The sequence below is a fragment of the Varroa jacobsoni genome, unplaced genomic scaffold (genome assembly GCF_002532875.2).
Source record: "Varroa jacobsoni isolate VJ856 unplaced genomic scaffold, vjacob_1.0 contig00129, whole genome shotgun sequence".
Lineage (NCBI taxonomy): Eukaryota > Metazoa > Arthropoda > Arachnida > Mesostigmata > Varroidae > Varroa > Varroa jacobsoni.
In genome coordinates, this window is record NW_019214414.1 from 92,202 (window position 1) to 117,779 (window position 25,578).

At 45.2% G+C, this 25,578-nt stretch overlaps 1 protein-coding gene across 1 annotated transcript in view; it reads right to left on the reverse strand.

Annotated features, from left to right (window-relative positions):
• LOC111270822 (cell adhesion molecule Dscam1) overlaps positions 1–25,578 on the reverse strand; it is a 157,022-nt gene that overhangs the window by 91,421 nt on the left and 40,023 nt on the right. The window contains exons 4-5 of the mRNA XM_022851250.2: positions 14,027–14,191; positions 12,142–12,300 (exon numbers count right to left, since the gene is read on the reverse strand). Of these exons, the coding sequence (XP_022706985.2) occupies positions 12,142–12,300; positions 14,027–14,191 (324 nt within the window). The remainder of the gene's footprint in view (positions 1–12,141; positions 12,301–14,026; positions 14,192–25,578) is intronic.

A 25,578-nucleotide genomic window follows, 5' to 3' on the forward strand; every position in this document is an offset into this window, starting at 1 on the left:
TCTTGTTCTAACATTATCTCCCTCTTGTAAGTGACGTAAAAAGTAAAACCGACATAACTTTTACTCCTAATACGTTTTGCACACTCTCCAACTGTCCAACAAGAGCAGGCAAAAAGATATCGATGTAAAGCGTAATCGATAAATACAGAGACAGGAAAAGTAAGGATGGCCAGAATGTAGTCAAGAAAAGATACAAAATTCCCTGTTTGAGGCTTGAAGCAGCGAGAGTACTGGCGCTCCTTCAGTAATAACCACCAGCGAACGGGGCGAGACAGCTAACACCGGTGCTCGCCTATGGGTTGGTTTGACCCCTTGCATGAGGCGCAAGTTGTTGGACAATGCATAGGCAGGCTATTCCCGGGGTTCAATGATTCCCCTCGTTTGCCCTTTATGCGACGACGGGACAGCGCAGAAAGGCGAGAACATCAAGACAGATAGAGAACGAGAAGCCATCCGAATGTAGCGTTTGGACTCAGCCTGCGACTCGAATGAGGCGCTACGACGCGCACACAGAGACAAAAAAGCAGAAAGAAAGGGGAAAAAGGAACGAGAGACAGAGGGCTAAAGAGCGAATAAGAACCAGCATGCATGGAAATGCAAGCAGGCAGGTCGGTGCTGAACTACTATGCTACTCGAAAATGCACCGGGTACATAGAATAACGCGACGGAGAGAAAGATTCAAGGAGGCGGCGGCAATAGTGGCGACATCCCGAGGTAGCAGCCACGGTTGCTCCGAGGAGAAGCAAGAGGTTAAGGCAGAAAGGTATTGAGATTGATGGATGCATTTACCACGATTCAATTGAGTGGATAAATAAGTAAATAAATAAATATACATTACTGCTCCTAAGCTTCTCCTGCGTGCCCGTTTTAGCCGGCGGACAGGCCCATGTAGCGACGAACAAGATTCTCTATGTATCGCGGCATGAGGCCGCGCCGATCGTGGTTCCTACTGCTGACTGTTTCTCGGCGCTTACGCGCACCAACGCCGTGCGGTCATCGATGGTCCGTATTACCGCCGGCCTCTTGCGTAGCTGTTTGTTCGTCGTTAGTGGAACTATACTTCTTCGTAAGTCGCTTTACGAGCGGGGTGGGTGAGAGCTAAGTCAGAGATAGAAGAGGCAGAAACTAACAGCGGGCGAGGTAATGAAGAAATCCTCAGGCAAGTCTTTCTTCAACAAATTAAAAGAAAAAGCCAGTACTCTGCATTGGGTTGAGGGCAGAAGAAAAAGACAAACACAGAAAACTGGACCGCGATGAGCTTTTCTAGTTAGAAAATGGTTCTATTTTGGGTGTAAGACGTTAGTGAATAGCTGTGCAACTTTCTTCTTTACTTAGGTTTACTTGCCGAAAATGGAGGACGGGAGAGGCAAACACGTTCGGTTATTTCGAAGCGATGGATGAGGTCAACTGGGTGCTTTGTTTGCTCTTGATGTTGCAGTTGATGGTATAATGGTGCCGGGTTAGAAGGAGGAGCGGTAGCGGAAAATAAGTGGAGCCGTAAGGACGAAGGACGAACTCCGATGCGAGAGTCTGTGATGAAATCTTGATACGACGATAGACACAAGGCCACGTCGACAATGAGTTGGTAGCAACGGCCAGCATCTCTAGCGTCCCTCTTCGAATAGTTTGGTCAATATGACATATAGTCAAGAAAGACCGTTACATTATAATTAAGACGAATACATTCTCGATGATCTTGTTAAAAACAGCGTCATAAACACCTCATCAGCATTAGTGCCCCTGACGAATCGTCGAAAGCATTGGTAACGCAGGTTCTGCGACCGTTATGGCCTATTTATAAGCAGAATAGTTATATATTAGACCGCATTTTTAGGCAACGCTATGACATAGCACTGCGCAGGCGTTATTTCGTATCTATACTGTTGTGTTATGACAAATTTGTATCTATTTACACAACTCTGCTACTACCCCTCCTATTTTATATTTTTCTCTTTTTAAGCACCGCAGAGACAACGTTCTTTAGCTATTATTTTATTACCAATTTTTTTTAAACTTTGTTTTATTAAACTAAACTGTTCACTGCGCCAATGTTCTTAAAGTTTAACATTTCACCGATATTTTTTAAGAAAAAGAGGGGAGGCAAGCAGTAAAAGAGTTAACACCGACAAACCCAGCCGCGCGCTCTCATTTCATTTCGCTCGTGATTATGATAAGGGAGAAGAGACTCTTTGGCGTTCTGGCATCGTCTGAGTCTGAATCTGAAACGACCACCACTGGCAAACGAATCCACGTCATTTGGCGCAGAAATAACGCCACACTTTCTTTCCACTCTGTAATGGTTAACTGGTCGTTCGCCTCGAAAGGTTGCAGAGGTCCCGGTCCGTACGACTCTTTCCGGTTTCTGCTTTCCATCGATGCAGCCCGCGGAGATTGGCGCAGTCAGCCGCAGCAAACGCGGCAGGGCCAGTCGAAACGGCGATGTGAGACGGTTATTGGATCGTCATTTCTCGAGTGATGACCGAAACATTTTGTGTTCTTCACTTCTCCCATCATCGGTAGAAGCGCTTTCATTGCTCCCGTCGCCCATAGCTGCCAACGGGTCTCCCAACAACTTTCTCCACCTCACTCTTTCCATCGTTCTTTTGCGCTCAATCGTCATCGCCTGGTGGTGCCATCGCCGCCGCGTCGACCAAAGCAACTCTCGCTTCTGCTCTCCGAAAAAGAGCTCAGGTACCCTGATGTTACTGCTGCCGTAGCAGTTCTGCGGCCCCAACTGCCTGGACGGCAGCCTGTAAGAACGACTGGCAGAGATCGCGATCGAGGCCACTTTAACAGGGCCCAATGGATGGAGAGACCGAACGATCTGACGGCCAGGAAGAAACCGACAAGTGAACGAACGAACGAAGGCCAGAATAACGAAAGCTTTTCGTTTTCACTGCTGTCCTGAGGCTGACCACTGCCACGAAATCGCTTGCAGGCACGTTTCCGGACGTCCCTTTTTCTCGGCGTGATGATTCATTGGACACCCGTTTTGTCGTCTGCTTGCCCGGTGTTCACAGCCCAGGGCAGGCGCAGAAGGGCCGAGGGGTAGACACGCAGTTAGCCGCCGAGGTAATCGAGGCCTAAGGCCCGTTGCTCTGGTTGTCGCCGAGGCTGGCAGCATCGATGATGGTCACAGTGGTGCAATTTTAAATGGCTTCAGTTCTTTAGTCGCTCGATGTGTAACCCCGCCAAATATGCAGTCATAGTGCTATTCCTCGGTGCTATCCTGTGTCATGACGATGGTCTTCAGCGACAAACACTGCTGTGTTGGTGATGAAGGTAAGGAAGACAATGACAGCAACAATAACAAATTTACTGGAGTTTCAACACCGAATTGCGTACTACGTGAGGGACGCAGATTAAGAACTCATTACGTAAAGATGTAAAAGGTACATGTGAAATTTTGGAAGAGCTAAAACTAGCGTACTTACAGAAACAAGGCTTATATTTTATGTGTACTTGTATATGTGATAGCTAGGGCGGAAAGTATACAAAGTGGGAAATGCCACAGAAAATTTAGAAAGTAGAGTATACACATCAACTGTGATCAATTCTTGTGGCATACTGAATAAACACAGCTAACTACGTTCAATAGATAGGGCTTTCAAGATGTTCCAGAAATACACCATGGCAGAGATTCATTTCTCATATGCGTGAGATTAACTTGATGAAGTTGTTGCAGTCTCCATGTTTGCCATCTGCTGTAATTAAGTAGGTACACAACTAGTAGATTTCATACAAAAAGATACTACTATGCATGTGAGATCTAAGAGAAAAAACACGAATAATGTTTGCCCACTCTTAAACTAGAGAAACAGGTTGTACCCACCCTAAGGGTCTTCGGCATGTTACGCAGAAGTTCTAGGAACCTTGCCAAAGTATCATCTATCGCTGTCTTAACAAAACGTTGCTCTGTGCCTTGCGATGCCCCATAACTTAAACGTGACGCAATCAGAGTTAAGGAAAAGTTTATGTTCAGAGCGCCAAATGTTGTACCAATAGTTTGTTGGTTAATTTAGCCGAATTATACGCACTGACACATATACCTAAATCAAGGCTCTGCTACCCGTGGAGCTAGCATATCGTTCACCCATCACAATTACGTAATCGTACATATAATAGAAAAAATTGTGCAGTAATGAAATAGTACTTCGTGCTGCGCTATTCATCCCTGAACAACGACTCTGCTTCTACGGTATGGCATCTACGAAACGTTGATTAGATTTAATGAGCTGTTTTTCAACGCATACAAAACCTATTATAACGGACGGAGCCGTCCGTCCCTCCTATTCAGGTCGTCCAACATACCAACGGTCGTTGAAGATGAGTGGCAAATCCCAGCTAAAATATTGCAAGAAAAGCTATAACAAACTCCGGAAATGACTCACTCGCGATACTCTGCCATGCCTAATGTCCTGAATGTGTGACGATGTAGTCATAACCGTCTCACTAGCCCTTCTGTATTTCATCTGCTATTACTGGGAAAAGTTTGCTGATACCCAAACTGCTAATCTCTGTACACGTCTAGAACCGTTTCGTATATAAATACGAAGCAGTTACAAGCTCACATACCCAGCTTTAGAGCCGCGGTAGCCACCTACAACAATGTAACGATATGGAACACGTTCTCGTTCTCATTATGGGTGCCAGCCATTGAATCAGAGGGAAACTCTCGCACTCGAATTCGGTTGCAAAAGGTGCTTGTGAAATTCCAGCGCTGACCAGCTGAGCTCTAAGGGGCATCCTTTCATGGGGCTTGGTAATGTGTGCTTGGCAAGCAAGTGAAGCAGATCTCCATTCCCTACGCACTCCGTTACGCTATTCTCTTGTCCAATGTGCTATGCATCCAATGTTCGCTCGATATGTTTAATATAAAGTACTCATCTGGTGATCTTGCCGCTAGCTACGGCTGGACCTGTGCTTTACCAGCCACTTCGAAGTCGAGAACGCGGCTGTGGCTCCCGGCTCCATCTTACCCCCATCGTACACTGTGTTTGGTAGCAGTCAATGTCCCGACTCCCTAACCAGCCGTCGTATTAGCATATTCGCTATTCATGGCGACATCATCTTTCTTGTTATTGAACTATGAGAGAATCCTCCTCTTTTTTGAGTCGCTTCGGACTGCCTACGTAAGTTCCTTTCTCTCTACCGTGATCATTCTTTTCAGTTTTTTCTCCCTCTCACTCTCTATGACTTCCCCATCGTCCGCCACTTGCAGCTTCAACCAGTTGAACAGATCGAAGCATAACAAGGGCAATAAAAGAAGTCCATACAAAGTTTGCACTGGTTCCGTTCGTTGTGGATCTCCGTCCGGTCAACTACACGGATACGGAGTACGAAAGCTTCGCCCCTATTCTCGGCCCGTCGACCACATGTACGGACCTGTGGTGTGAACGCGATGCAAGTACATATGTGGCTGGATCGGTGAGACTGTGCCATAGATAAGAACTGCAATGACTTATGAAGAACAACACACTGACGGCTAAGGACAGAGAAGAAGGGGGGCGAAAAGCTAAAGGAGGATGCAACTGCGGAAAAAAAGGAAACGTCGTTGCCGTAACCACGATACCACCATTATCGAGAGGAAAACGTTTGAAAGCATTCATGGGGAGCCAGCTAGTCAGTCAAGCGACCCGGTGATCTTCGCCCGAGCGGTTGTAACATACTGTGCCGACAGAAACTTTTTTTGTGGTTCGACATTGTCTCTACAACAATTGACTCCACTGGATATTCCACTCCACCACTTCGCTCGAGAAACAACTGGAGAACGTCTCGCAACAAAAGATACACTGTATTTTGAACCAAGCACTCGGTACTGATGATCACTTAGAACAGTTTATATGTGTTATACGCAAATAAGCGTTGGGTACCGTTGGCAAGTGTTGTAATTTGAGGGATTACGACGAGACTAATACCATAATTATTATTATTATACCGCGGGCTTACCGTAGAATACAGGGCTGTTGGTCGTTAGGGGGAACGATCCATCACGATAATTAGATCAGTTTCGGCTTTGCTGTTTTAGGAAAAGTTTTGGCTCCCATATAATGTTGTCGTAATAGAAATGCTTATACTTTATTATCACCGTTGAGGCCAAACAAGTCGGGGCCCAAAGTATTGAATGTGCAAGAGCTACATATTTCCGCACAGCTGAGCACGATTTTTTTTGTGAGTTTTCACGAGCGTCTGTGACAAGTTTGAATTTAAGTAAAGATACCAATCCACAACCTGGTCCACCTTGCGTTATCGGTGGAGTGTGAAACGCAGTCAGCTTTCCAGTCCGTGAACGACGACTCGAGCCCCTCGTTTGTATGAGTCAAATTTACCCTGTCCCACCTCGGTAACACACGATGGAGGCCATTCAGAAAGAACAACAGGTACGGCATCGCCGGTAAGGGTAGCTAGGGCGGTGGCAATGAGACGTAGCAAAAGCAATGTTCACCACTATCATGAGGTAGAGAATTATTTCCTCACGTACTTCAGTTTTCAACGGCTCTTGCCCCAGGCTGTTCTCCTTGGGCTAAGTCTCTGTGTTCTCAACATAACCTCAAAACCCTGTCGCTATTGAACCCCCGTCTGTAAACAGAGGAATGATAGAACAAGTGAGGACGGTGCTGAAAATCGGGCGACGAGACGTTGTTGGGGTAACAATGTGCACATTTCTCCATCGTCAACGTTCAATACGTTTTATCGTAAACTCCTTTTTGTTCGGCTCTTGGTTGAATCTGCAGCGCCAAAAAACGGGTCGAAATCCATTTCTCCGGCTGGTTTGAGTTTTAACGATAGAATTGCTCCGTCGTTGTTCTGCAATCAAATTCGTATATGAGTATAGAGATCCTGAGCACCAGGGTTGCGCGCGGTGCGACAAGGTCTCTGAACTCTGAATGTCCGTTCCGGCGCCCGAGTTCCGTCGCTCGTATTGTGTACGTTATAAGGTGGCATCTCCACATACTTCAGTCTACTAGCTAGACGCCAGAGCGTCTCCGTTGATACCGTCCTACGGTGCCCCGCTGTCACAACATTTAAAGCAAGATAAGGAGAACCTAATGGATAACGGCGTTACCGGAAGCCATAGGAGCCAGCCAGCTACCCTTACGAAGCAAATGCTTACTTTGTGTTCCCACCTTTGTTGAACGAGCTATTGTTGCTGTTAATATTATGATTTTGTAAACAGCAATGTCTACCTGCATCTAGCCACAATGGCAATCAGGTCGGGTGCAAGCATTTGGTAACGGACAGCAAGATAGATCAGACAGCTCCTATGCAGAAAAAGCGGAGCACCCTTGTCCACAACAACGGCTACACTGGTACGCAGTTCATCTGTTCATTTAGCGTGCTACAGATCAAGAACGGGCTAGAGCTTACGGAAGCTGACGGCGGCGCGTCCAATAGCTCACGTGTCTTATTTGCAGTTTCTACAATTCGTGTGATATGACAGCTCTCGATAGTTTAGAAAACTACTTCCACCTCGATTAACTGTTAAACAAAAAGTACTTGGGAGTTGAACAAGCACAGTTTGTCTATACCTTAACGCGTCTGGGACATGAAACGACGTTGGGCCGGCGAAAAAAAACAAGTTAGAGCGTTTTACTGGAATTTTAGTTTATGTTGAATTTATGTTCTGAGTGTTGAAGGTCAATAAATGTATCGCTTATTTTAGCGTCACTTTGTCAAGAGGAATTTTCTGGGGGTTCGCAGGACAAAATCTAATAATCTCAATTAACTTTTGACAGAGAGGTCGCTGTCTATCAAGGATTTGCGCAAGATTTTCGAACTTTGGCAGACAGAAGCAAAGAAATGATTCATCGATCAGAAAAAGTAAATGGAAAATATTGATCTTTAGTTTCCGTAGCCTCAACAATAATCGAAGGAAGTCGTAAATATTCTTGTGAAGAAAATCGACATTTAATTACTAGATTTGCCGTACGTATCTCTCAGAGAAAAAGGGTACCACAGAGCTGCAGCTGTGCGGTAAACCTTGCATTGGACTTTATATGATAGGCATATAATATAAGAACCTAGACATATAATATCGACCGTTCACCTAGTACCTAGGTAAGCATAAGTAAGGCGAGATTTACAGGCATAAAACATATGAATTTAATCTTGAAAAAAGATATTCCTACAAAAAAAAAATGCTATTGATGTTCTGTTTACATGTGCTGAATCGTTGCAGATAATCGTCGGTAAATGTTTAAACAATTTCGTGTGAAAAAAACTGTATTATATTCGTCTTCCCAAGATCGCCGGCAACTGTAAAAACTTATAGAGCCTTCCTTCATTCGTCAATTGCTCTTTCCGTTCCGTAGCTGTTTGACTCAGCTCGTTGCACTAATATTGGTATTACTGACGCTCTAACGAGGCAGCACTAAGTAAAGGATTAACAAAACGAGGAATTAGTACACGTTTGATGTAAGCTCTCATGTTTTACGTCATCGGTTACAGAAGCCGAAAAATACTCAGCCAGAAAATTACCAGCGAATGGTTCATTAGTTACCCTTAATAGTATGTATGAACAGAAACATCACATGCTTCAATGATATAACATCGGCGCTTTTAAGAGCTTTAAGAATGTCTGGACATAATAGGACGTATATATTCCAAAGACTTTGTTCCATGAAAGCTCATGTAAGCTAGTCAAGCTAAGCGGGCGGTCTAGTTAACTGTTGCCGTATGGCCGATACCAGCACAATCACAACTTCTATAAAGGCACAGAACACACCTTGTTTCAACTTCCAATCATCTTTAACAAGGAAAATGCCTTTGTACTCTACCCGAAGCAGCTTAGTTTCATTAGGATTTCGCCCTTTTGGCGTATTGACAAGAAAGCCGTTAGAGAACGATTGGGCCTATCTCCTTTTACTTTTTGCCCCTCTTTGCTCCGCTTCGAGCTACGATAAGACAGATTTTAAGTTGAAGATGCGAAAACGAAAGGCGTTTGTCAACCAGCTTGCAATAATGCAAAAGCGGAAAGAGGAATGGTGGTGGGGGTGTATTATCCTTGCACTATCCCGGGGGATGATTGGGTCCAAGATGGCAGTCAGCGACTTCGAACTCAAAAGTTAGAGATAGGAAGTCGTAACTGCGCGACTTGAAAAGCTGAAAAATGATCAAGGAGGTCCTACCTAGCCCAATCAGGACCATAGAGTCAACGGGGCGGAAAACGATCATCTCGGATTCTTCATTCAACGATTTAAACGATTTGTCCATCATCAAATACATCTACTATTCAAGGTATGTAGTGGATTTTTGTAGCAAAGGCTGGTGCGAAGTGTACGATGTTACGAATGTTACGGTAAAAAAAAGATATGCAGAATATATACATATACAATAATGGTTGGACGTTCTTAATATGTTGGTTTAGCATATCAAAAAACGGACTGATTTTCTGTGCAATAGAACTCAGCTTGTGTTAAAAGCTTCATCGGTACTTAACAGCTATTCAATACATCGGCCGAGGTGAGCAAGCTGGTCACTGCTAGGCTATATTCAAACTCAATTTGGATTTGGATGCACCAAAATCATGTTGTTATTCTTCTAAAACATGGCGAGAATTTTCTTGGACGTACTTCAATAAAACCAACTCTTTGTGCCTTGAAGGACGCTCACTGTTATTTGGTAATCGTTGTCAATGGCCGTTCTCCGATTTTTTGACGATTTAGTCAATTCCGTCGAATAGTACGAGCTTTAAGCCTGCGAAATTTTACAACTGGCTCAGAGCTGACAAGCAACCAGCCTCAACTGGGAAGTTGCTACTTTTTTTCACGGTTTTATAAGCTCTTATTGCAGCAGGTCGATTCCGTCGGTAGACAGTTAGCAACACAGGTCATGAAGGGGGGCTCGCCCTGGCTATGGTAGCTGGGGTCGCCCAGCTGAAGGTAAACAGGCAGGCGTTCAGACGTGACAACTACTGCTATAATTGTTGCTGTTTCCGGTCCTGCATTTCATCGAAACCCTATCCCTTCTGGTGGATTTCTGAGGCTAAGAAAAACGCTGCTCGACGATGAACGCCAGTTCCAGACTAAGCCAAATCAACTACCTTTATATCAATGAAGTCGTCCGCTTTCTATGGCGAAGTTGACGACGATAGCGACAGTCAGGGAAAACAGACCAACGTACGTGTCTTTGCACAGTGACGTTTCCAAAGATGCCATTCGCTTCGGCTCTGAGCTTTCGACGCTCATTGCTATTGCCGACATTACCACGGACCATCCACTGCGCCTTGTAGCACTCGATTTCATCTCGAAATGGAGTGTGTACAACGCACAGCGATTTCACCGGAGAGCAGGGGAGCCTGCAAGCAGACCAGGGCCGCTACTCACACAGATAGGCCCACAGGCCAGGCGTTTTATGTAGCTAACACTAGCGCTACCTTCTGGCGCCACCGTTGCCACCAAACTACTTTCAGCCCGCGGCTGGTGGCGCTGTCGAATGAATCTTAGGACGGGTAGGCTCTGATCCCTTGCTAGCGTCGAGTTCCAATAGCCCTAGTCTTTCTCTTGGTCTTGCGGCCTTCCTTTTCCGCAGTTCGCCAGATGACTTCAGCAGCTGGCGAGCTGCGACCTGTCAGCCGGTCGGTCCGTCGGTCGATGAAATGGCGGCTTGAACCTCAGGTTTAACCTACTTCCTCTTCCATGCTTTTTCGTTCTAAGCGCTTCGTAGGATCGCTCGGCTAAGGCTAAAGCGCGTTCTCTGTCAGGTCCTTCTCTCGGTGCTTTGCGATCTATCGAGGCGACGGTAACTGTCAAGACAAAGTTCCACATAAAACAACTGTACCGCAAGAAGAAGCTTACGTAGCTCGAACAGCTCAACACACTCTTTCTACAAGGTTGTATGCTACAAATAGAAAATTAAAATGAAGACCACGTTTGTAGAATCGCTAATATCGCCGGTATAATGTTTATGTACGCCGCTGTAATGTCGATCAAGCAGTACATTATTTACAAGCAGCATAAATTACAAACGTAGAATGACGCTAACATAAATTTTCCTAATGGCTTTTACTATACATTCAAACTTTGCCTTATATAATTATTTTTTTATATTTTTAGGTATACTGCCGAGTAGAACAGGTAATAATAAACTTGCATTCGTAGTGATTATTATTATTATTACTATTCGTTGCTTGACACAGAATATCAGTAGTCACCAACCATAATAACATTCAGATAAACGAGTGTGTGATTCTAATGGGCTATATATTCATGAAATTGTCAATTATATAACGCACTTAAAAGTACGGTGAAAAATCCCTCAGTCCGCAGGAGCTCAGAGCAGATACGGTATACGTTTCCCCATAATAGGAGACGCACACCTTTAGTACGCTTTCAGAACGCCCCGCATCACTATTAACCCAAAAACGACCATTGGTCGATCGCGTCAGACTATGTCGGATTTCCATTCGCGACGACTAACTACGAGGTCTTTACGAGCTAGTTATGCAACTCACATAGAAGTTAGACAGTGCCGAACTTCCAACGGCGTCGACTAACCACGAGGTCCTCAGGAGCCTGTTGTGCAACTCACATAGAATAATGTATTTCGCGTTTACTTCCTTTCTCTGCTAAACAGACTACCTATGCTAACCCACTTTTAAGTATAGTAATCTACTCTTCCGCCGCATCTACAACTCATACTTCCCAGGCCGTTGGCCAGGCCAGTGGAACCAGGCGAAAAGAGAAGGGTGACCATCCCGCAAATTTTCTTCTTTTTGCTTCTTTCTTTTTTGATTGCTCTAGGTAAGGTCGACGAGGCGTTCATTTCGTTCAACGTCGTTGGTGCCCCTAAGCATGTAATGGTCGTCACCGTTAAACGTCAACAGAGCAAGTAGCTGGAAGCTCTAAAGCTGTGTTAGGTATCGCGTGCTGAATCTCTAATGTAATAACGACTTGCTAGTCAACCAGCTTACTGGAATTGAATAAAGAGCATCAGATCAATTAGTTGCCGCCCTAATAGAACGAAGCTCATGTGAATGCTAGACGCTGAACACATGTTCAACCGTTTGGCTTGCCCCTGAAGCCGCTATAACGGCCACTGATGTGGTCATTTCTACTACTGATGACAATATTTCGAGAATGTGCTGTGTTAATGGTGATGATGAGTCAGTAAGGGGTGTTTGTGCATAGAACGATGACTCACCAGTGACAATCACTTTGCCCCAGGCCTGAGACTCCATCTTCTCGCCAGTGATCGAGTTCTCCACAACGCAGCGGAACCGGCGACGTTCGTCCGCTCTCGTTACGCCCGAAATAAGCAGCAACCCATTGAGGAACGCCTGGTAGCGGGGCGTACTGAATGCTGCATGCATAAAGTGGTAAGTAGAGTTATTTTTGAGCGACAGAATTGGGCCCGATATCCAGTCAAGTGTTGAAGCGTACAGCGAACGATGGTCATTAGAGGCCGACGAGGACCCGACAAAACAAAGGACATGAGAAAAAATTGGTGTTAGAAGATCAATGATGGATCGAGTAATTGGTCAGAAAGTGGCTTTATTTACATCTATATATGCAATATATTGGTCATATTGAATAAGTGGTCAAATTGAAAATTTTTCATATACTTCGTTCGTGAAGTCCTATTTAAAAAAACGACTTTGCAACAAATTTTCCGCATAAGCTACAAATCTTATTTTTGGCAATCATGTTCATGCAATATCACCACTATCCGCTGCGATTGTGGCTTCGAATCAGGACAGAAACAACTCACTAGTTATTTTAATATATTTTTTTTAATCTGCAATGAACATTTTAGCAGGCATAAGCGTACTAAAGTGTCGTTCGAGTGTAATATATAAAAAAAAAAATCAACTGAATCAAATTTTAAGCTGGTAGCGGGTCAAGAGCTTAAAAAATGTGAAGGCTCAAAACGGCCAAAAAACTTAAAAGATGGAAAATGGTCTCAACCAACTAATTCTATCTGGACGGCCTCGTTGCCAGTTTGTCCACTACTTCCTGTATAAAAAAAACCTAGGTGTATTAAAAACTGGTTTTTGAGTTATTCCGGTGAATTTGTGAGCCTGTAAAATGTAGACTCTATGGAGAATTGTCGGTCTGTACCATTAGTGTCTCCCTAAGAAATTTCAGAAGGCTTTTCTGTGCGTATAATATAATATAATGCAGACCCTGTGTCAAACAGTGCGAAGAAGTTAATAAAGAGATTCACAGAAAATAGATTACTGAATAAAAAGAAAATTAAACTGCTTTATATGGCTATATTTCCAAGTTTACAAGGCCTTTAATCAAACGACGGGTTTATGGTCAGATTCTCACCAATATCACGTCAAAGCATTCGGTCCGTGATGTACTTACTTAGGGAAACAAAGCACCTGTATCTGCATCTGTTCATATAATACCCTCGTTCAATTGTATTCCGTATCGCGTTATAAGCGCACCATAAATCGTCTGTTTATATAATAGCTGTTTATGTTGGCTAGCTAATCAGGATTGAGGAGAGGCAGTCAGACCGAACGTGAATAGTGGCGTTACGCCTGTGGAACTTCACGTAGACTAGACTATGCATTGAGCTGGTAACTCGCCTGAAGTACTTGCACGAGCTGTAGACGACGAGCTGAAAAAGGTGACTCATTGGGAAACCTATTGCAGCCTCTAACTTCGTCAACGTTAGCAGTTGTTGTGTTTAAAGATCGATAAGCGAAAACGGCTCTCCTCCTAGCCTTTAGCACTGCTGTGAATTGTCGCCCGCGCCCATCAACATTTCAGTCATCCGTAGCTACAATCCAACCGGTTCATCGAGTATAGTTATGTGTGTTTCATGACGCAGGTGGGATTGTTGTAACGGCACAATGGCGAAGCAACGTAAACATTGTCTTGCGAAAACTTTAAACCTTTAGAAGCCTTTTTACCCTGTAGTACGACGGACAAGTTTATGCGCTGCCCGTTCTGTGTATTGTAGTGTATTATGTTAATAACAATAGTCGCTTTGAGAACTTGCCAAGAGACGATGGTCCAATATGTGGCGAGTATATGTATTTACAAGTACCTATATTTTAAAAGTGAGTACATACATTTGGCGTTTGATGGAACGATCGTCATATCGTCATCGGTCGACCAGCCCGTTATGTTGGCCATCTGCCGCATCGCCGGCGGGTGTATGAGGCAGCGAAGGATAGCGGTGCCGCCTAGGTTGGCGATGCTGTCCGTTACGCTCACCTCGATCGGCATTTTCAACACTGCAATAAGAAAAAATTACATAGTTAACGCCTGCACAATTGCCTCCATAAGGAAAATGTATGTATATCGCTTTATTTTCTACATTTATCCTGACTGTATGTTCTCATTCTTACACACATCCTGAGAATTTAAGCGAGTGTATGTGTGGATCTAGTTTTTTCTAGCACAAAACAAATCGTGTGCCTATGCTCGCTCTTGAGCCTAGGCCCTACCTCACATTCGGTTTAGAGGAAAACATGTTGATAGTGTAGCATTACCGAGGTACATTTCTGACTAATACATCTATTCAGTTTCTTTACTGTCCCGAACGATATTTAAACACATGCGTTTTTACTTATTTGGTACAAGGCGAAGCATCTATGGCCTGCACGAATGCAGTGCACTGGTAGGGGTTTTGTCGGTGTGTAGCAACGTTGATCTCCATGAATGGATCGATCTTGCCTACATGCTCCACCTCGACTTCCTCCTACTTAGTCGCCGTTGCCATACAGCCGGCCAAACATGCGTACAGAGTAAGCAAGATTTCATGCGATTTTCGGAATCCGTTAGGAAGCATATTTGCTGGAAAATGTAAACGAGCTACGGTGGTCGGCGGTCGCGTTACCGCTGCCTGCCCCATTCCGCGGCTAGTCCCTCTTCGCGTCTGCTGTTACGATCGCAGGGTTGTCCTATGCATAGATGTCTGACGAAAGCGATTTAGGCTAAGGCTGCTCCGGCCTTTGTTGGCTTGCCGGCAGTGAGCAACGTACAAGCGCCAGCGGACCGAAACAACACCCAACTTAAGAAGAAGAAAAGATAAGGGGATTACACTGCGCTTGCGGCAGCGGCGTGAGCGGCCCTAGCAACAGCAAAAAACATCCTTGTTGTGCCGTGCAAATGAAAAGATTCGCTCTGGTGTAATCCCAGCGTGTGTTAACCCCTACCCTCTTCCCTGGTCAACTAACGTATCGACCGCTATCCAGTCGGTCTCGTTTTCCAAACGCAGCCTCCATTCGGACACCCGTGAGAGAATAAGTAAAAAGAGAACCGCCATCGGCTGTTGTTTATTTCCCTGCTTGGTGGATCGTAAGCCGCTATAAACCAAACGAAAGCAGGAGCGGCGAAGTCCGCTTGGTGGGTACAAGGCAGGAATTCTCGGAGAAGAGAGAAAGATTTGGGGAGAAAGAGATAGTGCCAACCTCGATCAGAGAAGTTTTTCATGTCCGATAAATGGCCGTTCCTCACGCGAGCCGCGTCACAAGCCTCAATCCACGGCGGTTTCGACTCGGCGCGTAGACACGTCGACATTGGGTCAGACGGAGTATACACTAGGTACCTGCTCTGACCAAGCTTCCGCGCCCCTTTTTTCGTTAAACAGATGTTGCGCAAGGGCTTCTAGGGAAAATAAGGTGTCCATGCTTTTGCGTATGGGTTGACGCAGGCAACGGCAGGCAGCCTTTGCAAGTTGGTGGACCCAGAAGTAGTATATATATATATATATATATATAGTAGAAACCTTTATTTTCTCTCGGGAACGTGGCGAAGTTGACTAGAGAGACAGGGCCAGATATTTGTGGGATTTTGCCAGTAGGGGTACAATAGAAGAAAATTGCATAAAATGCCCTGATGGCCATTCTTTTTCGACGCGTCGTGGCCGTAATCGTTGGCGGGCATTTCGACGGGGGGAAACGAACAAAAGAGAACAAAGAAGAGAGAGTTTTTTAAGCTTACGTAAAGTCCTAGACTATCGCCAGGACACAGGCCTCGGCTAGCTCGATAAAGTTCGCCGCTTGGTCGGTCGGCCAACAGAACTTGACGTAAGGGATGGTTATTGGGATAAGGGAAGCAGGTACTATGCTCGGCGGCGACGCAATCGAAGACGTTGCTTCAGATGACGTGTTTGCTTAAACTGAGCTAATATAATATCATAATATATGGGCTAATATAATATAATAATCGGGCTACACATTGCAAGTAAGCAAGCGATAACATAGTCGAAAATAGCTACCACCTGGTCGACAAGTAATTTGGCCAAAATGGAAGTTGAGCTTCGTCACGTTAACCTGCAGATTTTTTTGCGTTGGTAAGGACCAACGCCAGGAAGTAACCTTGTTGTCATAATGTAAGGAATAGGACTAAAGTCTCATATGTATATATGTATATTAGATTAAGGATAGTACTAGTAACAAGTATGAATAATTCAAGCATACGATTTAGCAAATTCCGGGTGCTCTTTAGTCTATAGGCGTGTATGTTCTAGTTCGATCAACATCAGCTGATTTATTCGCGGAAACGTAACAACGTCATCATCTTACCTACTTTTCGCTGTTCGCCTGCCTGATGATCTGCTTATCTTCTGCCGAGAATTGTTTTTTCGTTTTGCAAGGAAGAGAATACTGCAGTGTGACCCAATTATCTTACTAGCTGAAAGTTTAGATGCGTCTCTTTCTGCGTCGTACAGGCTATTCTCAGAAAAGGTAATTTTCGGCCTAATTTCATCTCCTAGTTCTCGTAGTAAGGCGACACTGTGTTACTGCTGCCGTTAACAGTAACGTGTGTATAAGGGCCCGATAATATCGTAGACCATGTATCGAAGTCTTGCGCAATATTGCTAGCACAATTCATGCGCGGGGCAAAAGATGAATCGACAGGTTTTCCGGAATGTTGTATCGTTTCGACCGAGGCGGCGGTCAGGCAAGTCAGTGATTGCCACACCCTATAGGTCATTCTACGTCTGCAAAAACCACTAGAGAGTAGCCAGCCCTGCTGCTGGTAAGTGTATTTAATTTGACGAGGAAACTCGAACGTTACTGGTTCTCTATATGAGTAATTTCCGATCGAAGCTATCGATGCCACTTGTTGATCACGACCCTTCTCATACCACTTATACCTTCGTAGGCAAAACGGACTGCAGAAATTCTCTATTGCTCTTTTTACTGGTCACAAAGTGATGGACCGAAGCTGGCAGAGGCTCAGCTGATTCGAAGACGTCAATATGTATACTATTTATCCATCGATTATCTTACTTTGCTAGGATATCTATCGTAAATACGGCCTGAACACTGTGCCAGCTGTTATGAAGTTCCTCGTTATTGTGATTGAATCGAGCACAGATACGCAGAAATCTTAGCGTTAGAACCAGACTTCTTGTGACGCCTTACACTCAGTGAGTGCTGAAACTGTATTCAACGGATGTGTAATTAAAGTGTATGTGGATTAAAATACTAGTTGTTGCTTTTTATGACATGGCTTATAATAAGTAGAGTTATTCCCTGTTACCTATATTCATATAACAATCGCATTATTTGATCATTTCGAAGATAACGGAACCCACTAGTAGTTCAGCTAACATTCATAAATCCCCAAACGATATCGGTTTCATACTTGAGATTTTTGCAGCGGTAAAGTAGTGGCGCTCACCGTGTATTGATAATTATCGCATAACAGTTATACTAGATAAAGTTATATTATTGAAAGTTACTGTAACCAAACATATTCGTTGGCAGAACCTTCCATTTGTTGTTTTAGTTCGGGCGGCGCACCATGTATTCTAAGAAACCTAATTATTTTTATATAACTGTTGTTAACTATAATACAGATTAGTATTAAATGCATATATACCCACATGCACCTTAAATTTGTAACTCGCTCTGTAAGTAACGATTAATATGTTAGGCAGCCGACAGTAAGTCTAGTTTACAAGCGTCTTCTCAGTGTCCCTTGCATAGAATTTGCTGCTACTGCTGCTTCTGCTACCAGTGGCATAATGTAATTTACGCAACGGACTGTACGGTGTTGGGGCTTTGGGCCATGCCCACCGCCTTTGCCATCCATCGCCTTGCCTGGTTGGTGTCGCCCTGTTTGCCAGGGTCTTTTTGACGTCGCCCAGACACCCCTGAAACCGGCAGAGGTACAACTTCTAGCCGCCATTTCTCGTCCAATAACGACGCGCCACCTATCATTACCTGGACGCCTTTGGGGGTTAGGGACTTGTCCGCTCCTTTCTTGGCCTATCGGTCTCCGCTGTTATCACTTATTTCGAGATTATTATTATAGACGCGCAAGTATGCGCTCTATCTTACTTTTTCTCTTCGCTCAACAGCTCGTTTTTTCAGTGTGTTGGACCAGCCTTGGCTGTCTCGTCATTGTAAACCCTCTACAAGAAGGTGGACTAGGGTTCTCTCCTGTATGGCAGATAGCTATAGGACGGGTGTGGCCTACTAGGGCTTGTTTTGGTCCGTTCGTTAGTCATGGCGAACAGCTCTTTTGTGGGATTTTTCCCTTTCTCTTTCTACATGTCTTCATTCGGCTGCGTCGTCTTTCTTACTAGAAGATGGGTTTGGACAGCGAAGAACACTATGACGAAGCCTATAATACCGCCAGTAAAACCATATACCTGTATTGTTTGGTTGAGGAGCGCACGATACAAAAAGACTGTTCCAAAGCTCCGTAGGTCCCACAGATCGGCGTGTCCTGTGAACTAATCAGTGTTTCTTATAGGCAGACGGCACATCTTTACTGCACGCTCCTGTATGCACGCTACTTACATTGCAAGTATAAGTTAGGCATTCTGAACTGGGTGCATGATGCTAGCCTAGGCAGGAAAATTTCAGCGTCCATGCAGATATAATGTTTTTTGAATGCACGTCAGGAGATTTTTAGACGGCCTCCACAAATGAAAAACGAAAGTTTGCCTATTACATAACCGGTTCTTACTAATATTACCGCTTTTGCTTTCGTTACATGCCTGCTGTTTAAAGGTTGGTAAGTGTAGGAACTTCCGAAGTGGGCTATTGTATTTGGGTTTGAGCCCTGCTCCTTGCTAACACCAGTCAGTTTCTTTATAAGCATCTTAATATAGATGTTGGTAATAGGGCTATCATCAACATTGAACAAATTGCTCGCATGGTCGAAGTCTTGGCTGCCGCTACAAAGCGAACGGTAACGGTCTTTAGAGTAAGGCAGGTCTCAAGTTAGTACTGCGCTCATGCTTGAGGTATTAACGAGAAAGCGGTGGCGAAGTCGCCGTGTGACCGGCCAGGCACCGCACTCACCCAGACAATGAGCGGCTTGTCTAGTCAGCGGGCGTCTTGACGAACTCGGAGAACTGCCGCTCGAATCTTTGTCCCCTTCTCCATCTAGTTCTTCTTGCTTCTTGTCGGTCCGCTCGACAGAAGCTGCGACGATAGTGAAGACGGTACGCTAGGATTCAGGCCCTCTACGCTAAAGTTGTGCTAATGAGTATGATTCGATTATGTTCCCGCAGTTTCATCTTTGCTAAAGAAGACGGTGCTTGCGCTGCAAAAGAAAAGCTACTAACCTATTTCTTTAGTTTTCACGCTTGTCGCTGAAAACAGCGAAGCAGCTAAAACAGATTTCAACTGGATGATCCACAACGAAAGTTGGACTTATATGTCCGCTGTCGAAACAACAATTTCGTTGGTGTTGTTTATTTGCCACTTTATTATGGCCAACACTATGGTAAATAACGGTAAGTGGGTGAATATGCTCTTGGATACCATACCATGGTTATATGAAACAATGAAGGTCGCTAAAGCAAACACGCTTCTTGCTGCAGTTACATTCATATTAAGATAAGAAATAATTCTGCTAATATCACTGCTTTGTAATTAGCTCTTTAATTGTTTAGTTACCCCTGGAGTACGCTTACTGGAATATATATACATACACTTCTCCCAAACCATACCTTCGTTTTAAGACACACAAACATTTATAGATAAACACGCTCAGTCCCCTAACTTTCGAACAAGTCAAAACTGCCGAATAAAAACATCGACAACGAAAACAACAACGCTCGCAGTGATCTCGAAACATTAATAAACATGCCAACATGGCGTGTATCGTCAAATCTGTATGTGATGTTTCAACCGATGTTAACCTGCTACAGAAGCGGGGGTGGCAGCTTGCCCATTTGAACCCCATCGCAACTCGAACACAGCAGTACAGCAAGTAAAAGCGCCAACAACGCCGGTGATGCCGGCTTTGGAGGCAGGAGCAGCAAGTCCGATGTGTGGCTGAAGAGAAGGGCGAATCGCAATGGGGCAAGCTTGAGATGAGCAACGTTTTGAGATGACAAGAACCGAAGAAGAGGAGTCTGAGTTGTATCAATCCAAAGAGGATTATGACTCTGCTGCTGCTGCTGCTGATACACAAGGTTGTGTCGTGTTCCGACGATGTTGAGAAAAAGGAGGAGGGGATGTAGGGCGTGGGGCAAAGTGGGTTTGCAAGAGCTACGGGGGACACAATATCGCGGGTAGACGGAGAAGTGCCAGGAAGAAACAAGGCAAGCTTTGCGGCGCCGTACAGGACGCGATACGAAGTCAGCTATCAGACCCACCAGCGTTATAGCCCGGCCCTACGCCAGACGAGAAGCACCAAGAGCATTGGTGCAAAGAGAAATCCTGAATAGAGCCAGCAAGCTTGCTGGCAGAAAAAGATGGGCAAACGACGAGAAGTGGGTGCGTGAGGTTGAAGTGAAGAGAAAAAAGAAGCAGGCTTCACCAGAGGATCCGAACAACCGCCGCCAGCACCGCTGCTCATGAAGGCCGACGGAAGATCAGGGGTAGGAAAAAAGCAGTATGAGACCAGGCTGGATAGGAAGGAAACGGAAACCTTCGCTCGAATACAGTCATGACACCGGCAAGGAGCTTGCTCTTTCTGCTACTGCCTGATGGACAGGCGGCGAGAATGTAGTGACGGACGGCTCTCCCGGGTTGAGCTGCTTCCAGCAGTAACGGCACAGCTGTATTATAGAACATCAGCCTTCAGTGGTGCTCCATAGCTGCCACAACTACTGCTGCCGTACGAGAGGAGCGACTGCGGAAGAAGCGAATGAGAGAAAGAGGTTCAGGAAGATGACATGATCCGATTTTGAAATAACAACATCTCAGCTTGCCGCTGCTACCATTTTCGCCGCCGCTGCTTCTTTTCGCAGTTAGTCCCCTCTGCTTCGACTCTCGGGCTCCGTGTCTGCGCAGGCGAAGCCCCCTAGGTCCTCAAAGCCCGTAACCAAAAGTGCCCCGCCTGGGTTTACTCTGTCCGCTTGACAGACAGCGAAACTCAGGTTGGGCGGTCTTTGCATCAGCGCTGCTGCCTTTGTCCCCCCTTTGCCCTGTATATTGCCGTTTCGTCTTCCGACCACTGTCCCAGACGCGGCGTTGCCTTCGACGTCAGTTTCTGCCTCCATCGTCATTGGCCTCTCGCAAAGGCTCTTGCTGGCGTCTCTGCCGCTAGCAGCAGCGACATAGCATAGGCTGCAGTAAACCTAATTGCATTGCGTCAAAAGAGGCGAATGGGCAGCTGTAGTCGGGAATCGGGGAAGTCGACAATGCCGGCGAACGGGTCTCGGAAACAGTGAAAACGATGACACTAACACGGCGCCACGGCGCGGAACGAGACGAACTCAACAGAAAACGAAGAACATCTGTGAGAGCATAGCTTGCTTGTACTTGTTTTAGATTACCAGAGTGTTGTGGATAGTTTTCTCTCGCCTGATCCCTTACTTGGATCTCATCCCATGGAAGCCAACAGTAATAAGTAATAGTAACCGTAATATATCGAGAGTCAGAATTATGAAATGACAATGATGAACACCTGACGAACATTTATGACTAGCGATGCAGCGTTACTGCTATAGATATGTAGTACAACGTAATTTATTATTATTATATGAATAGCGGAGTTGAGAACGTCATGGTCAACGTGTTATCTGTTGTTATAACACTGTGATACGTAAGAAGAGTGAACCTCGGCATAATACGAGCAACATCCCGACAACAATATTAACGACATCCCTAGTGTGCATTCATATTACTACTCAAAGAAACCCAGCTAGATAGATGGCGTATATACGCGGACCTTAACGATAAACTGGACACAAAGAGCAAAGTGACAGATCAGGTTGCACCATCCCCGCTAGAAGGACAGTTTTCCTACAACGTCTTTCATCGTATGTTAAAACCAAGGGAAACGTAAGAATCGCTGGCGCCTTTTATGCCCACCTTCATCTATGCAAGCAAAGCGACTGGGCGTTTACCTCGTTTGTATCTTCGGTCAATCGAAATTAGCGGGGCCATTGGCACACCGTTACCGTCCTCAAAGGCGGTGTGGACAAATCTTGGTGCTCCCTGTTAGTTTCACGGAGATCTAATTAAGTTTCGCCGAAATGACGGCTATAAAATGATAGCAGCTTGGCCCCAAGCCGTTGGCGACGAGATCGACGATCTCATTCTTCGTCTGTTCGGCTATCAAGCTAAGTGTAGAAGAACCGTAGCGAACGGCTCATATAAACCTTTTGCTTGTAACCATATAAGCGGGTTGGCGCATGTGCTAGCTAGTAAGCAGAAGGATGCTTCTTGATGGGTATTTGGAAGCTACGTAACTGCTGAGCATGCAAGCAGAACGAGGGCATGTCGAAATTATATATATGTAATCTTGCATGTGAACTTCACTCAAAGGACTATATGTGTTTTTCCTTTTTCGTTCTTTTTTCATTTTGCATTTTCATGTGGTTAAAAAAGGTTCCCTTGAAGACACATCCAATCAGTCAATAGAAGCTGTTTTGCTAGATTCAACCGAAGATAGACGGTAAAAACTAAACGCTTTCAAGTATATCGAAATCTTGTCATCTCACTCGAGAAGTTTTAGCTCGAAGTGAAGTAGCGATACGATTATGCAGTAGCAGTCCGCAACTGATTTCAACCAATTCAAGAAATTGTCTCATTCCAAACCCTCCAATGATATCCGCCCACTTCGGTATCACTAATTGAAGAGTTTAAGTGTGGTCACCGATATGGGCGGCCTACTACTTGCGGCGGTTGAACTGTGCCATCTGGGCTCGCTCATAGCCTAGATGATCGACCAGCTAGCAATTGGAGACCACGGCGATATTCTTATCGAAATTCTTTAGCGGGTTCTACAGTGTTTACAATTGCACGATACCATGCTTGTTCCGTTTAATTTTATGCACTTTAACGTCAGTTTTCAAAGTGAAGCGGCGGCCAACACCCCAGCTTGACCTACACCATTGTCGGCGTATATGAAAACACGCACATACACTAACATGCACCGTTTTTTAGCAAGCAGCTTATAATAGCAGGCCCAAGCGCAGAGGCAGCAGTACGCCACTTTACCGGGATTCCACGGTACGAAGGATCACTGATGGAAGCTCAGCGTTTGAAACTACTGCCTCTTTCGCTCGCATCGACGCCGCAGTAACTCGTTCGTACGGATCGTTGTCTTAGTCTTGAAGACCTTGTAGCAGCAGCGGGAGCAACTAGGCTTCTTTCCATAAATAGCAAGGGGCACCGAGGCCCGAAAGGACATCGCGAGGCCTGGGATCGAAACGAAAATCCACGTTCGTCGGTTTTCTTCGCTTCCGCTTCTGCTTTTCTCTCGGTTCCGCGGTCTCTTTTTTGCACAGCACGACTCTCACACAGAGCACAGCGCACAGTCTGGCTGGTTCTTAGCACAAGCAAGGCTGTCTGCTCTCCTTTGTCCCTTACTACCCTTTTCGTCCCCGTTTCCCGACCGCTTTCCTGCCGATGGCTTTTACACGAGAGCGGCCGGAAAGGGACGAACTTCGCGCTGTCAAGTGCGGCTTGTTCATTTTCATTCATAGCGCCGATAGCGAGCGACAAGGCGGCGAACGTAAGCAGTGCTGAGAGGCGCAGCAGAACAACGCAGCACATGCACCAGTGATGAAGGCGGCGGCGTTCGTGGTCGTGCGAGGCGATGAACGGGAAACTGACGCAACCAGGAAGCTGGGAAACTGAATGGGACAAAGAAAAACCGAACCTATCAGGTTCCGCGTGCTGGATTCGTCTTTGGCCTGAGATCAGTGGAATTGAGAGCAAGGTGCGTGCTAGAACGCCCTGTAAAGTTGAGCTACTGACGAAGAAAAGGCGAAAGCATCGAGAAGCAAGACGGAAGGCTTGCCTCAAGAAAAGAGATCTTCTCCAAATCCGATGGGCCCAAAACAGGGCGACGACGATACCACACTGAGCCAATCGGGATCAGGTCCAAGCCAGAGCCAGACTCACCAGTTCCGACAGTCTCTTGTCCTCTTCGAGCCGAAGCAGCGCCTGCTGGCAGGCCCCGTTAGTTCGCCAGTTTATTCGCTTTGAAGTGCCTTGCCGCGGGCCCTATTTTAAAATAACGACGAGCCTGACGGATCGTCGTCGCTGCTGCAGACGCGCTAGCAGCAGTTGTAGTCGCTCGTGGTAAACCAACGAACGCAAAGATTCCAAGAAGGACCTAACCAAGTCAAAGAATGAACGAAAGTGGCTGCCTTTCCACTACTGCCACGTCGTCGTGAGAAGTGCGAACCTCTCAACTGCCACAGCTAGTTCAAGCATGTAGAAGGCGCCTAGAAACAGGTCCTTCCTGCTTCTAGGAGTTTAGCTGCTCTCGATTTCACCGCCACCTCCTGATCCCTGCTTCATTGGTCTCTCTCGTTAATGGAAGATGACGCTAAGTGGTATAGGGCAGTAGCAAAGCAAGGGTCGTATAAGATCAACGCGCAAGCTACAGGAGCAAGTTAGTCCATGCCACCAGTGATTGTTCAACGGACGTCATAGATTTAAACTAAAATCATCGAAAGATGGAAACCTTGAGGGCCAAATATCGTGCCAAAGCAGCCAATGCTAGCCGCAAATAGCGAAATAATGGAAAAAATTGAAACGATGAGTGTCGGAATTATCTTAGCGATAGAGAAAAACCGTACGTTTCTGATGTAACACCGGGTACGATCCATCAGTGAGATCGATCTAACAATCAAGATAAAATGTCTATTAAAGCCTAATAACCATATCGCTATGTTAACGAAAAGAATTTTTTTTGCTAAATACGCGTGTACAATGCGCTGAATAATCTGGCCTTCACCTAATTAGAGCGGTTGTCAATTCTAGCTAATTGTTAGCACAATCATCATCACATACATAGTAGGAAAGGTAAATGCTGAAGTTCTTGAGGAAACAAGAATGCAAGGGTGCTCTATGTCGATTACTCCATCGCCGTTTTGCAGCTAATTGAATCTATAAATTTTTCGTTGTGAATTCCTGCTATAGCAGAACCTGCCTTGCTAAGACAACCTAAGCCGACCATGGATTCATTGGCTCTGAGTAACTTAGGACATTGTCTGTTTTCATATTTTCCAGAATTTCCAATTGTGCTTTCAAGTTTCTAACATTAAGAGGTGAATATGAAGTGTGCTAATTCGCTGTAGACTTCGCTAGACTCATCCATCCTAACAATTCGTCCTGTTAAATTTATGCAAAAGACCGACTATTTTAGTGCAACTATTGGAGGCTCTGATATTGTATTATTATCACCAACAATGTCATATTCCAATGAACCGCTCATATCCTGCTTTCTTCGAGAAACAAAA